The 13845-nt window shown below is 43.5% G+C and overlaps 2 protein-coding genes across 6 annotated transcripts in view; one reads left to right on the top strand and one right to left on the bottom strand.

Moving 5' to 3' along the window:
- PNKP (polynucleotide kinase 3'-phosphatase) overlaps positions 1–2515 on the top strand; it is a 30388-nt gene extending 27873 nt beyond the window's left edge. For both annotated transcript variants that reach the window (XM_070728957.1, XM_070728958.1), the window contains exon 17: positions 2210–2515. In XM_070728957.1, coding sequence (XP_070585058.1) covers positions 2210–2330 — 121 coding nt within the window. In that variant the 3' untranslated portion in view covers positions 2331–2515. The remainder of the gene's footprint in view (positions 1–2209) is intronic.
- Positions 2516–3116: 601 nt separating this feature from the next.
- The window catches only part of RUVBL2 (RuvB like AAA ATPase 2), a 615067-nt gene continuing 604338 nt past the window's right edge, over positions 3117–13845 (bottom strand). For 2 of the 4 annotated variants that reach the window (XM_070728963.1, XM_070728959.1), the window contains 5 exons: positions 10761–10879; positions 9251–9370; positions 8992–9121; positions 6701–6815; positions 3117–3299 (listed from right to left, as the gene is read on the bottom strand). In XM_070728963.1, the coding sequence (XP_070585064.1) occupies positions 3274–3299; positions 6701–6815; positions 8992–9121; positions 9251–9370; positions 10761–10879 (510 nt within the window). In that variant the 3' untranslated portion in view covers positions 3117–3273. Of the gene's footprint in view, positions 3300–6690; positions 6816–8991; positions 9122–9250; positions 9371–10760; positions 10880–13845 lie in introns of all 4 variants that reach the window. The other 2 variants (XM_070728961.1, XM_070728962.1) reach the window with 2 other exon arrangements.

Genomic DNA, 13845 nt, shown 5'->3' on the forward strand with positions numbered 1-13845 from the left:
GCTGGTGGTTGAGAAAAGAAAGGCAATTGTGGGAAGTGTGTGCTTGTGATCGAAGCAAAGTGCAGCCTGTCCCTTTCAAGCAATCAAATGTCTGAGTGAAAGAAAGAATGAGAGAAATGACAGAGGGGATTAACAAGAATTACAGTGGTACCTCATGATACGAACTTAATTGGTTCCAGGAGGAGGTTCGTAAGGTGAAAAGTTCATAAGACGAAACAATGTTTCCCATAGCAATCAATGTAAAAGCAAATAATGCGTGCAAATCCTTCAGGAAAATACCAAACTTTAGAAGGGAGGAGAAAAGAGGGCAGGGAGGAGCAGCTAAAGGGGGCGGGTGGAAGAAGCAAGGCTAGGCTAAAGGGTGAGTGGGAAGGAAGAAAGGCAAGGGGGGCGCCCCTCCCTTTTCTTTCTTCAAGACACTCTTTCAGTGCCTCTGCAAGCACGCTGTTCTCTGCAAAGTCTTTCCCCCTCCAAGCCGCCCCTCCCTTTTCTTTCTTCAAAAAAGGGGGAAAAAAGAAACCCCTTCATCCCAGCAGCAGCGGCTTGGGTTCGTAAGGTGAAAATAGTTCGGAAGAAGAGGCAAAAAAATCTTAAACACCGGGTTCGTATCTTGAAAAGTTCGTTAGAAGAGACATTCGTAAGATGAGGTACCACTGTATTTGAGTTTCCTCTGTTTCTCTACGTGTCACACATGTGATGAAAACACATGTGTGACACGTAGAGGGAAGGCAACCAGCTCAGTGCCTACTCAGGTTGGTGCCGAGGCCCAACCCCTGCATAGCCAATGTGAGAAATGGGCTCCCTCGTAGCCCTTCCGCAGGCATCCCAGCTACGTAAATGCTACCCAAATCCCCACTACTCCTCACCCGCCCGTCCACTGCACCTGGGCCTGCCAGGCACCGTCCACCCCAAATTAAGCAGCGGAGAAGCTTTGGGACAGTGCCCTTCTAGTGCCCACCCCATGCCCCGCCCCTCCTGCCACCCCCAAATTGCACCCCACTTCGAGACGTGCACTTATCAGTCTGGCAACTCCATCACTTTTCTTGGCTGGTCTGTATGGGGAAACACAGTAAAGAAAAACATGCTGGTGAGACCACATTTGGAATACTGTGTTCAGTTCTGGAGACCTCACCTACAAAAAGATATTGACAAAATTGAACGGGTCCAAAGACGGGCTACAAGAATGGTGGAAGGTCTTAAGCATAAAACGTATCAGGAAAGACTTAATGAACTCAATCTGTATAGTCTGGAGGACAGAAGGAAAAGGGGGGACATGATCGAAACATTTAAATATATTAAAGGGTTAAACAAGGTCCAGGAGGGAAGTGTTTTTAAAAGGAAAGTGAACACAAGAACAAGGGGACACAATCTGAAGTTAGTTGGGGGAAAGATCAAAAGCAACATGAGAAAATATTATTTTACTGAAAGAGTAGTAGATCCTTGGAACAAACTTCCAGCAGACGTTGTAGATAAATCCACAGTAACTGAATTTAAACATGCCTGGGATAAACATATATCCATCCTAAGATAAAATACAGAAAATAGTATAAGGGCAGACTAGATGGACCAGGAGGTCTTTTTCTGCCGTCAGACTTCTGTTTCTTCTATGTTTCTAACATCTCGCGAGTGTGAGTAGTTGTTAATTCCTCACACTTGTAAAGTTTTTCTTCACTGTGCAAGGTGATTCTCTCTACAGACCGGCTGAGAGATGCAACAGAGCTGCCAGGCTCCAGTAAGATGTGCATCTCGCCACCCATCCCTTGATAATAAGGCCACGGTCATATTTGGAGGGGGGGTCAAAAGAAAATAAGACCCCGTCTTATTTTCAGGGAAATGTTAACTGTAAGAGTAAGCCTCTTGCTCCCTGGAAGGAGGGGCCCTTTGGGACACACTGGAATGGGGTGCCGTTTTCCTCAGAGTTTATGGCTTCCTTTGTTTCATTTGCCACCTGCAGGGGCAGACAAGGAAGAGATTTGATTGGGCCTCCTGTGAAGGGGGGGGAGGGATATTACAATTAAGCCAATATTACGTCTGGAACAAAGAACGACCCAATAGGTCATAAGGTTGTCATTATCAACTTTTCAATTTCCTCAGGCAGTTTTTTTAGGCACTTTTCATTCTTGCAAAAATCCAACATTATGATTAAACAGAGCTCTGCAAATATTCTCAACCCGGGGGACTACTTAATTATTATTTTTCTTTTTGACAGGAGTAAGTATGTGGAACCATCCCTCGAGGAGGGCTTCTCTGAAATTCTCAAGATTAATTTTGTGCCTCAGTTTACAGACTCCAAATTGGAATCACTTTACCGGCAGTTTTCAGAAGGATGAGTCAGCTACATAATATTGAACACGGTTGTTGTATTGTTTTGTTTTTCGGAGAGAAGGCACACTTATACCTAAGTTCTTTCTGTTGGTCACACTTTGTAATTGATTGAAACTTTAAAAGGAGACAAAGACATTCCTATAATGACTTTTTTCCAGAAGATACCTGAAATAAAATTTTGCAAATCAAACTGCTTTTGTCTTTTCTTGTAAATCTCTCTACCTAAACAATATGGGCTATAGTTTGGGGAAAAGAAGAAGAGGAAATGATAATATCAGCAAAATAATTGCTTCCTCGTTGTACATAATAATCCTTTTATGAGTCAAAATGTTGTATCACAGGAAGAAAAAGCTTGTAGAATTTAATAGACTTAATTCTGTTTGAGGAAAGCACCCCCACCCTCCTTGCCTTTCATAAGCTGCTTAAAACCCACCTCTGCTGTCAGGCATGGGGGAATTGAGACCCTCTTCCCCCCTAGGCCTTTACAATTCTATGCATGGTATGTATGTATGTATGTTTGGTTTTTTTATATTAATGGGTTTTTAATTGTTTCTAACATGAGACTACTATTGTACACTGCTTTATTGTTGCTGTTAGCCGCCCCGAGTCTCTGGAGAGGGGCGGCATACAAATCCAATAAATAAATAAATAAATAAATAAATAAATAAATATTTACATATCAATAAGCAATGCTATAATGGATATCAATTACAGCACAGTAAAGGCATGTAGGAAGCAGTTATTAACACTAAATATGTGATTTTTGTTTCCCAATTCAAAGCAACCAGAAATTCAGTAAATTCAATTTTATTTGTATAAAAAGTAATAACATTTATTATTTTTTTATTTTTTATTATTTTATTTTTTGCGATTTGCAGGCTGCCCAACTCCTTACGGACTCTAAAGGAATAATCCACACTCCCGTCTGCTTTGGGTACTTAAATGTCATCATGATGTATCCATAGAGTCTCCTTCTGAAAAATAAAAATAAAACATGATGTAGAAATTCTGTTAAGAAGATTTGGGGGACGAGCGTGAGATCATCCTAAACAAATAAAGATGTTTAAGGGGACTTGTTTCAACTCTATGAAGTTCCCACATAATCACAGAATTATTTTTACAAAATAATTGTATCTTAGAAGCCGATGTCTTAGAACAACTTGAACGATTAAAGATAAATAAGGCATGGGTCCAGATGGCATCCACCCCAGAGTTCTTAAAGAACTCAGATCTGTCATTGTTACCCCCCTGACTGATTTGTTTAACCTATCCCTGTTAACAGGAGATGTTCCTGAGGATTGGAGAATGGCCAGTGTTGTGCCTATCCACAAGAAGGGCAGTAGAGAAGAAGCTGGTAACTACAGGCCAGTTAGCTTGACATCAGTTGTAGTTAAAATGATGGAGACTCTACTCAAAAAGAGGATAAATCAGCACCTAAAAACAATAACTTATTGGACCCAAATCAGCATGGCTTTACTGAAGGCAAATCATGTCAGACTAATCTCATTGATTTCTTTGACTATGTCACAAAGGTGTTGGATCAAGGTGGTGCCGTGGATATTGCCTATCTGGACTTCAGCAAAGCCTTTGATACGGTTCCACATAAAGAGCTGATAGATAAATTAGTGAAGATTGGACTTAATCCCTGGATAGTTCAGTGGATTTCAAGCTGGCTGAAGCATAGACATCAGAGAGTTATTGTTAATGGCAAGTATTCTGAGCAGAGACAGGTTACAAGCGGTGTGCCACAAGGGTCTGTTCTGGGTCCTATTCTTTTTAATATGTTTGTGAGTGACATAGGGGAAGGTCTGGTAGGGAAGGTTTGCCTATTTGCCAATGACTCTAAAGTGTGCAATAGGGTTGATATTCCTGGAGGGGTCTGTAATATGGTAAATGATTTAGCTTTACTAGATAAATGGTCAAAGCAATGGAAACTGCAGTTTACTGTTTCCAAATGTAAAATAATGCACTTGGGGAAAAGGAATCCTCAATCTGAGTATTGCATTGGCAGTTCTGTGTTAGCAAAAACTTCAGAAGAGAAGGATTTAGGGGTAGTGATTTCTGACAGTCTCAAAATGGGTGAGCAGTGTGGTCGGGCGGTAGGAAAAGCAAGTAGGATGCTTGGCTGCATAGCTAGAGGTATAACAAGCAGGAAGAGGGAGATTGTGATCCCCTTATATAGAGCGCTGGTGAGACCACATTTGGAGTACTGTGTTCAGTTCTGGAGACCTCGCCTACAAAAAGATATTGACAAAATTGAACGGGTCCAAAGACGGGCTACAAGAATGGTGGAAGGTCTTAAGTATAAAACGTATCAGGAAAGACTTAATGAACTCAATCTGTATAGTCTGGAAGACAGAAGGAAAAGGGGGGACATGATCGAAACATTTAAATATGTTAAAGGGTTAAGTAGGGTTCAGGAGGGAAGTGTTTTTAATAGGAAAGTGAACACAAGAACAAGGGGACACAATCTGAAGTTAGTTGGGGGAAAGATCAAAGGCAATATGAGAAAATATTATTTTACTGAAAGAGCAGTAGATCCTTGGAACAAACTTCCAGCAGATGTGGTTGGTAAATCCACAGTAACCGAATTTAAACATGCCTGGGATAAACATATATCCATTGTAAGATAAAATACAGGAAATAGTATAAGGGCAGACTAGATGGACCATGAGGTCTTTTTCTGCCGTCAGTCTTCTATGTTTCTATATTAGGAAGCCTCCAGCAGTCAAGACCAATGGCCAAGTAAACAGCACTAGAATAAAAAGTGCCCATATTTGTCAATCTACATCTTGTATTATTTTATTCTATAATCCTATTTCATATTCTGTTTAGCAGCTTTCATACTTTCTGGCAGACAAACTATAACAGGATGGTCCTTTGCTATGGAAAAGCTTGGTACATCTTCAATCATCCACATTACTGTAAAAGAACAACAAACACAGGATGTGAAGTCCTAACCTTTGGTGGCCTGGCTGGAGTTAGAAAGCTCAGTTGTTTGCAATTAATTTGTATGCATGTTTACAAATCAATTGCAAATAAATTAAGGTTTAATTTCAATAGAATGAGTGAGATCATTCAAGGGCATGGGGTGAGATATCATTAATATGCAGATGATACCCAGCTTTACATCTCCACCCTTGTCCAGTCAGTGAAGCAGTGGAAGTGATGTGCCGGTGCCTGGAGGCTGTTGGGGTCTGGATGGGTGTCAACAGACTCAAACTCAACCCTGAAAAGACAGAGTGGCTGTGGCTTTTGCCTCCCAAGGACAGTTCCATCTGTCCATCCAGTACCCTGTGGGGGGGGGGGGATTACTAACCCCCTCAGAGAGGGTCTGCAACTTGGGCGTCCTCCTTGATCCACAGCTCACATTAGAGAAACACCTTTCAGCTGTGGCGAGGGGGGCGTTTACCCAGGTTCGCCTGGTGCACCAGTTGCGGCCCTATCTGGATCGGGGGTCACTGCTCACAGTCACTCATCACCTCAAGGCTCGTCACCTCAAGGCTCGACTACTGTAATGCTCTCTACATGGGGCTACCTTTGAAAAGTGTTCGGAAATTTCAGATCGTGCAGAATGCAGCTGCGAAAGCAATCATGGGCTTCCCTAAATATGCCCATGTCACACCAACACTCCGCAGTCTGCATTGGTTGCCGATCAGTTTCCGGTCACAATTCAAAGTGTTGGTTATGACCTATAAAGCCCTTCATGGCACCGGGCCAGATTATCTCCGGGACCACCTTCTGCCGCACGAATCCCAGCGACCAGTTAGGTCCCACAGAGTGGGCCTTCTCCGGGTCCCGTCAACTAAACTGTCGTTTGGCGGGACCCAGAGGAAGAGCCTTCTCTGTGGCGGCCCCAATCCTCTGGAACCAACTCCCGGCAGAGATTAGAATAGCCCCCACCCTCCTTGCCTTTCGTAAGCTCCTTAAAACCCACCTCTGCCGTCAAGCATGGGGGAACTGAGATATTCTTTCCCCCTAGGCTTCTACAATTTATGCATGGTATGTCTGCATGTATGATTGGTTTTATAACAAGGGTTTTTAGCTGTTTTAATATTGGATTGTCACATGCTGTTTTTATCACTGTTGTTAGCCGCCCCGAGTCTACGGAGAGGGGCGGCATACAAATCCAATAAATAAATAAATTAAATAAATAAATAAATATAACAAATTACCATAATTTACTTTTGATAGTTCATTTAGCACGTTGCTTTTTAAAAAAAAAAACCTCAAGCATTACAGCACAAACTATAAATGTTGCCATTAGGAAAAAAGGCTGCTATAAGGGAAGATGATTTTGGTATTCCGGAGAGGGGCGGCATACAAATCCAATAAATAAATAAATAAATATTTTTTTGCTCATACTTTTACTCACTGAGTTCATTAAACATAAAAGCATCTTGATATTCTTTCATGTATTGAGTGGAGCGTGACTCATCCAGGAACAGGGAGTATACACGCTTGATGTCATCAACCTGAACTTCTGTTCCCTGAGGACATGAAAGGAAAAAGTATTCTTAGCACACAGGTAGCAACCCGTGAAAAGGATCCCCATTAATGTAGTTAAACTGTTCTGCTCGTGATCGCACTCTCCATCATAGGTATACCGTAATTATTGTGAAGATATGGAATAATTGTCATAGGTTAATGATGATGGATAGTCACGTACAGTATTTATGTTGAGTAAGGAGAATCTGCAACTTGCACAAATCAGCCAAGAAAAATAAGGTGTAAGACAGTTACCAACATGGGGATAACCAACGTGGATGGATTTGTCAACTTTGTTGGGAAATTATAAAATTCATGAGAATCTAGACTTCAGGAGCCATTGCAATCAAGAAGATATCACAAACATTTCCCACACTGATTCTTTTGGCATTCTAACCTAGTTTATTCAGGTAAGATTTTCAGTTTGTTAGAAATATAAAAAAATATGTGGAAAACTGCTGATTTTGGTTCAAGAAGCAAGCAATGCAAATTCTCTTCTACATGTCTGAATCTCTGGATAAAAGGAAGAAGCCAGAAAGAGTTTTTGGGATTCAGTATACAGCCATCAAAACTTCAAAATTATAACTGCATTCCAAATTTTCAACTTGTCTTTGTTTTATGACTTTCAGTTATTATTAATAAACTTTTTAAAAAATGAATAAAAAGCTTTTATTAACAAACTTTTAATCTCACCAATGTATGGGAAATTTTTAAAGCTGTCCATAAACAGTGAAATAACTTTCAATAGTTCCTGATCAGAGGTGGTATTCAGCTAGTTCATGCCGATTTGTGCAAATCATTAGCAGACATTTGTCCGAGGTCACTGAACCGGTATCAATAGCCGGCTGGCCATGACTCCAAATCGGTCCCCCCGGTCGCTTGCCCCGCCCATGTTCATCACCACCATGTTCTTTGTGCATGCGCATCCCATTGCCTTACAAGCCCAATGAGATGTGCATGAACAAAGAACATGGCGATGGCACAGCAGCAGCTTTTTCCGTGACCTCCAGTACAGTGATACCTCATCTTACAAACGCCTCGTCATACAAACTTTTCGAGATACAAACCCGGAGTTTAAGATTTTTTTGCCTCATCTTACAAACTATTTTCACCTTACAAACCCACCGCTGCTGCTGGGAAACCCCACCTCCGGACTTCCGTGTTTTTGTGATGCTGCAGGGGAATCCAAGCAATGCAAAAACGGGCGCTTCGCTGGCAATGGAAGTCCGGAGGTGGGGCTTCCCAGTGAGGGGAGCCTCAGGAGAATCCCAGCAGTGCAAAAACACAGATGTCTGGAGGTGGGGTTTCGAGGACTTTGGTGTTTCTGTGATGCTGCAATTTCACTGATGATCCCTTCGCTGGGAAACCCCACCTCCGGACTTCCGTTGCCAGCGAAGCACTCGTTTTTGCGATGCTGGGATTCCCCTGCAGCATCGCAAAAACACAGAAGTCCAGAGGTGGGGTTTCCCATGGAGGGGAGCCTCAGGGAAATCCCAGCAGCGCAAAAACGGGCGCTTCGGCTGGCAAAAGGGGTGAATTTTGGGCTTGCACGCATTAATCGCTTTTCCATTGATTCCTATGGGAAACATTGTTTCGTCTTACAAACTTTTCACCTTAAGAACCTCGTCCCGGAACCAATTAAGTTTGTAAGACAAGGTATCGCTGTACTTGCAGTTATAACAGCTGGCCGGAAGCCGCCAAAACCCCCAGCCAGCTTACCTTCCAGATTCTGGACCAGCCACTGCAGAAAGTAAACAGATGAACAAAGAGGCGATGGTGGGAGGGGAAGAGGAGCCGGGGCTGCTAAAGGAGGGGAAACAGGGGGGTGACAGGAGAAAAGAGGGTGGGGGTAGATAGGTAGAAATTCCAAAAACGTTCTTATCTTTTCCTGTGGGCGTGACTAGGGCGGGATGTCATATGACTGGGCGTGGGCATGAGTGATGTCACGTTGGCCATGCCCACTCAGTCATATGCCCACCCATCCACAGCCACCGAACCGGGAGCAAAAAAATTTGAAACTCTTCCTGATCTATTTATTTATTTATTTTTATTGCAGATGAGGTTGAGAAGAACAGTAGAATTTTCTTAGCAATCTAAAGACCTTGAGCAGTTGTACGGTCCATTGTCAGAAACCATTGTCCAGAAGACACTGTTATACCATACCACGTCTGAACTTACCTTTCTTTTGCGACACACCAAGTTGGCTGCTGTGATGAGCTGGATGGCGTACCGCAAGGAGGTCTCCAAACCAATGCGGGTTAGTACTATGTAGGCATCTTCATTCATCTCGACATCTTCCTCTTCACACCTAAAAAAATGATGATCAGCATAACAATTCCTCATCCCAAGTAGAAAAATAAACTATTATTGTAGTTCGGAAGGGATCTCTTGTGATACAGGCAATATGTATCAGGGCAGAAGCTGATGTTCTCCTCACCGGATTTTTAATATTTGCTTGGTTTCCTTATCACTGTATGGAGAGGTTGAAATAATCAGCATACGATCCAGCAGGTCAATAGGAATGCCATGGGGGCTTTGATAGTTGGTGCCACGAATCCTGCATTGCAAGGAAAAGAGTTGATGAGGGGGACCACAGGACTAACAAGGCAGTAGGAAGGATAGCAGGTAGATCTAATGCTAGGAGCTCACCCTTGGACAACACATTTTCCTCCTGCACCTTTAATGAATATAAGTACATCTTCAGCATTTGTTATCACATTCACTTTTGTTTGATTATTATCCCATTAAAAGTCACTACTTGAAAAGAATAGTTTTTATACAATCTTAGATGACTTTACTAAAAACATCCACCATATCTAATACAGTGGTACCTCATGATACGAATTTAATTGGTTCCAGGAGGAGGTTCGTAAGGTGAAAAGTTCGTAAGACGAAACAATGTTTCTCATAGGAATCAATGTAAAAGCAAATAATGCGTGCAAATCCTTCAGGAAAATCCCAAACTTTAGAAGGGAGGCGAACAGAGGGCAGGGAGGAGCAGCTAAAGGGGGCGGGTGGAAGAAGCAAGGCTAGGCTAAAGGGTGAGTGGGAAGGAAGGAAGGCAAGGGGGGCGCCCCTCCCTTTTCTTTCTGTGGCTGTTCTCTGCAGTCTTTCCTCCTCCAAGCCGCCCCTCCCTTTTCTTTCTTCAAAAGACACCCTTTCAGCGCCTGCAAGCACGCTGTTCTACTTTTGTTAATGCAGTCTTTTCCCCTCCAAGCCGCCCCTCCCTTTTCTTTCTTCAAAAAAGGGGAAAAAAAGAAACCCCTTCATCCCAGCAGCAGCGGCTTGGGTTCGTAAGGTAAAAATGGTTCGGAAGAAGAGGCAAAAAAATCTTAAACACCGGGTTCGTATCTTGAAAAGTTCATTAGAAGAGGCGTTCGTAAGATGAGGTACCACTGTACTTTATAACAGCTCTCCACTCAACAATGCAGTAGGATCACGTATAATATTTCTTTCAACTGCATCCTTGTTTATCAATATCTCATTGTCTTCTCAGTGAAAGAAAGTAAAGATCCATATAGATCAATGATGACTTTGCGGACTGAGTGCCTAAAGTGCATTCGCACATGTGCACCTAAACCCCCAAAATGAAATATGTGCGCACCCCTCACATGTGCACCGCCCCCCTGCACATGTCCCACTTCTGACTGGCGGGAGACATGCACACACACTGAACTGGGGCGATAGCTTGTGTGCCCATATAGAGGGTGCTGCATGCCACCTGTGGCATGCATGTCATAGGTTCACCATCATGGAAATAGGCATTACTATAATTTCAGAGTCCTAATGAGCCTATCAACCTCATGAGAAAGACAATCAATTATGCGGGGCAAAGAAGAGGACTACTGCCTAGAGTTCATAGACTCTGGGTACTGTAGAAGCTGGCTTTTAATGCATATGTCCATAATGAAATATTTTAGCTACACACTGAAACACCTGATGCCAACCTGGTTATGCCACGATTGGTGGCCATGATGAGGACAGGTGCCATGTCACTCTCCAGAGCTCGGTTAAGGAAGGAGAAACACTCAATATCCAGCATATGGACTTCATCAATGAAGAGAACCTATAGAAGAGGGAGAGAGGAAATATTACATGGGAGAAGGTTTACCCTTCCAGAACTTTTAAATCAGAGATAAAATACGAGTAGTCCTCACTTAATCTTCTTAACTTTTAACTTTTCTTCTTAACACTTTACTTAGCTGATAGATAAATTAGTGAAGATTGGACTTAATCCCTGAATGGTTTTGCATCTGGCTGAAGCATAGACATCAGAGAGTTATTGTTAATGGCGAGTATTCTGAGCAGAGACAGGTTACAAGCGGTGTGCCACAAGGGTCTGTCCTGGGTCCTATTCTTTTTAATATGTTTTTAATATGTTTGTGAGTGACATAGGGGAAGGTTTGGTAGGGAATGTTTGCCTATTTGCCGATGACTCTAAAGCAGAGGTCCCCAACCTTTTTTGCACCAGGGACCGGCTTTCAACTAGACCAGTTTTCCATGGCCCGGTGGGGGGGGGGGGAGCTAGCTGTCAGCGGCGCCGTAAAAGGGGCGATCAAGAGAGGAATGGGTGAATGAATGGACGGAGGGTGGGAAGGAAGGAAGGAAAGAGGGAAGGTACAGGAACAGAAGAAGGGTGCAAAGAAGCAAAGAAAGGTGTGAAAGGGGAGAGTAAGAGAGGAAGGAGTGAAAGAAGGGAATGAGGGAGGAAAGAAGGGAGGAAGGAAAAGGAAAGCAAGAAATGGAGGGAGGAAAGGAAGGGAGGAAAGGAAGGAAGGAAGGAAGAAAGAAGGAAAGAGGGAAGGGACAGGAACAGAGGAAGGAAGCAAGGAAACTTATGAAAGGGGAGAGTAAGAGAGGAAGGACTGGAGGGAGGGAGGGAAGAAGGTAGGAAGGAGAAAGAAAAGAAATAGAGGAAGGAAAGGTAAAAGAGAGAAAGAAAAAGAGCAAGAAAGAAAGAAAGAAAGAAAGAAAGAAAGAAAGAAAGGCAACTTCAAAGAAAGGCTCACTGAGCATCTCTCACTCTCTCTCTCTTTCTATCCCTCTTTCTTTCTTTCTCTTCCTTTCTCTCTCTCCTCTTCCTTTATCTCCTCTTTCTCTCCCCCCTCTCTCCCCCCCTTTCCCTCTCTCTTTCTCTCTCCCTCTCTTGCTATCTCTCCCCCCTTTCCCTCTCTTTCTCCCTCTCTTTCTCTCTCTCCCCCCCTCTCTCTTTCTCTCTCTCTCCCCCTCTTTCTCTCTCTTCTTCTCACTTTCTCTCTCTTGTTTTCTTTCTGTCTCTTTTGCTTTCTCTCTCTCTCTCTTTCTCTCTTGTTTTGTTTCTCACGCTCTTTCTCTCTCTTGTTCTCTCTCTCTTGCTATCTCTTTCTCTCCCCCCCTTTCTCTCACTCTCTCTTTCTCACTTTCTCTCTATCTTGCTGTCTGTTGCTTTCACTCACTCTCGTTCTCTCTCCGTTCTTCTCAGCGGTGACGCGCGCACGCCCTGCCCGCCTCACATTTGCCGAGAGGACTTTCGCCCCGGGCTCTCAGCAAGGGGGTTTGCATGAGAGGCGGGGCCGGCGGAAGGTGATATTCAATGTCGGGGGCGCACGGGCGGTCTTGCGCGCGCTCCCTATCTCCCTGCTAGCCCACTCGGAATACGTATTCAAAATAAGAAAAGCCTTTGCCGGCGAAGGCTTTTCTTATTTTGAATACAGTATTCCGAGTGGGCTAGCAGGGAGATAGGGAGCGCGCGCAAGACCGCCCGTGCGCCCCCGACATTGAATATCACCTTCCGCCGGCCCCCGCCTCTCATGCAGCCCCCTTGCTGAGAGCCCGGGGCGAAAGTCCTCTCGGCAAATGTGAGGCGGGCAGGGCGTGCGTTCCGGGTGCGGGAGGAGCTGCGGTGAAAGGCAGGAGGTGGCAGAGGAGCAGAGGGGGCAAATCGGGCGGGCGGTGGGCAGCGCGGAAAGGCCGAGGGGGCCCTGGCGCCGCGGACCGGCTGAAAACCCCCAGCGGCCCGGTGCCGGTCCGCGGACCGGCGGTTGGAGACCCCTGCTCTAAAGTATGCAATAGGGTTGATATTCCTGGAGGCGTCTGTAATATGGTAAATGATTTAGCTTTACTAGATAAATGGTCAAAGCAATGAAACTGCAGTTTAATGTTTCCAAATGTAAAATAATGCATGACATGATTGAAACATTTAAATATGTTAAAGGGTTAATTAAGGTCCAGGAAGGAAGTGTTTTTAATAGTAAAGTGAACAAAAGAACAAGGGGACACAATCTGAAGTTAGTTGGGGGAAAGATCAAAAGCAACATGAGAAAATATTATTTTACTGAAAGAGTAGTAGATCCTTGGAACAAACTTCCAGCAGACGTGGTGGATAAATCCACAGTAACTTAATTTAAACATGCCTGGGATAAACATATATCCATCCTAAGATAGAATACAGAAAATAGTATAAGGGCAGACTAGATGGACCATGAGGTCTTTTTCTGCTGTCAGTCTTCTATGTTTCTAAATTAAGCAGTTACTAAGTGGGAAATTACATGACCATCACTGTGCTTTCTGGCTGAAAGACACAAGGGCATCCAAATTTGCCCCTTTCACTTTTGCCTATAACCACTCCTATGACCTTCTAACTGCTCAAGGGAGAATTATTATTTTTCTTATTGTGAAAACAACTTAGTCTCTTGAAATTCCTCCCTCTCCAATCTTTTTGTTCTGTGGAGCAAATGAGGAGCAAGTGATTTCTGTAGGTAATCTTTCCTTCTCTCTTACTTGCTGCTGGTGCAATTGCACTATTTTTAATGTGTGCAAGAATAAATGGCTTATTCTCTTTAAATCCCTTCTTTTCCACTCTCTCTGCTCTACAGGTTACCCACAGGTAAAGCATCAGGCACACTGACTGTAGTAATGGTCAAGTGACTGAGGGATACTATAAAGTCAGAAGTGCTCAAAATTGGCTGTAAATTTATTTTTTTCAGCAGCATCATTAATTTGGTTCCAGAATAAATGGCTGGTAAGGACCACACAATGTAGGAGATGCCCAGG

This window comes from Erythrolamprus reginae, chromosome Z (genome assembly GCF_031021105.1).
Source record: "Erythrolamprus reginae isolate rEryReg1 chromosome Z, rEryReg1.hap1, whole genome shotgun sequence".
NCBI classification, from domain to species: domain Eukaryota; kingdom Metazoa; phylum Chordata; class Lepidosauria; order Squamata; family Dipsadidae; genus Erythrolamprus; species Erythrolamprus reginae.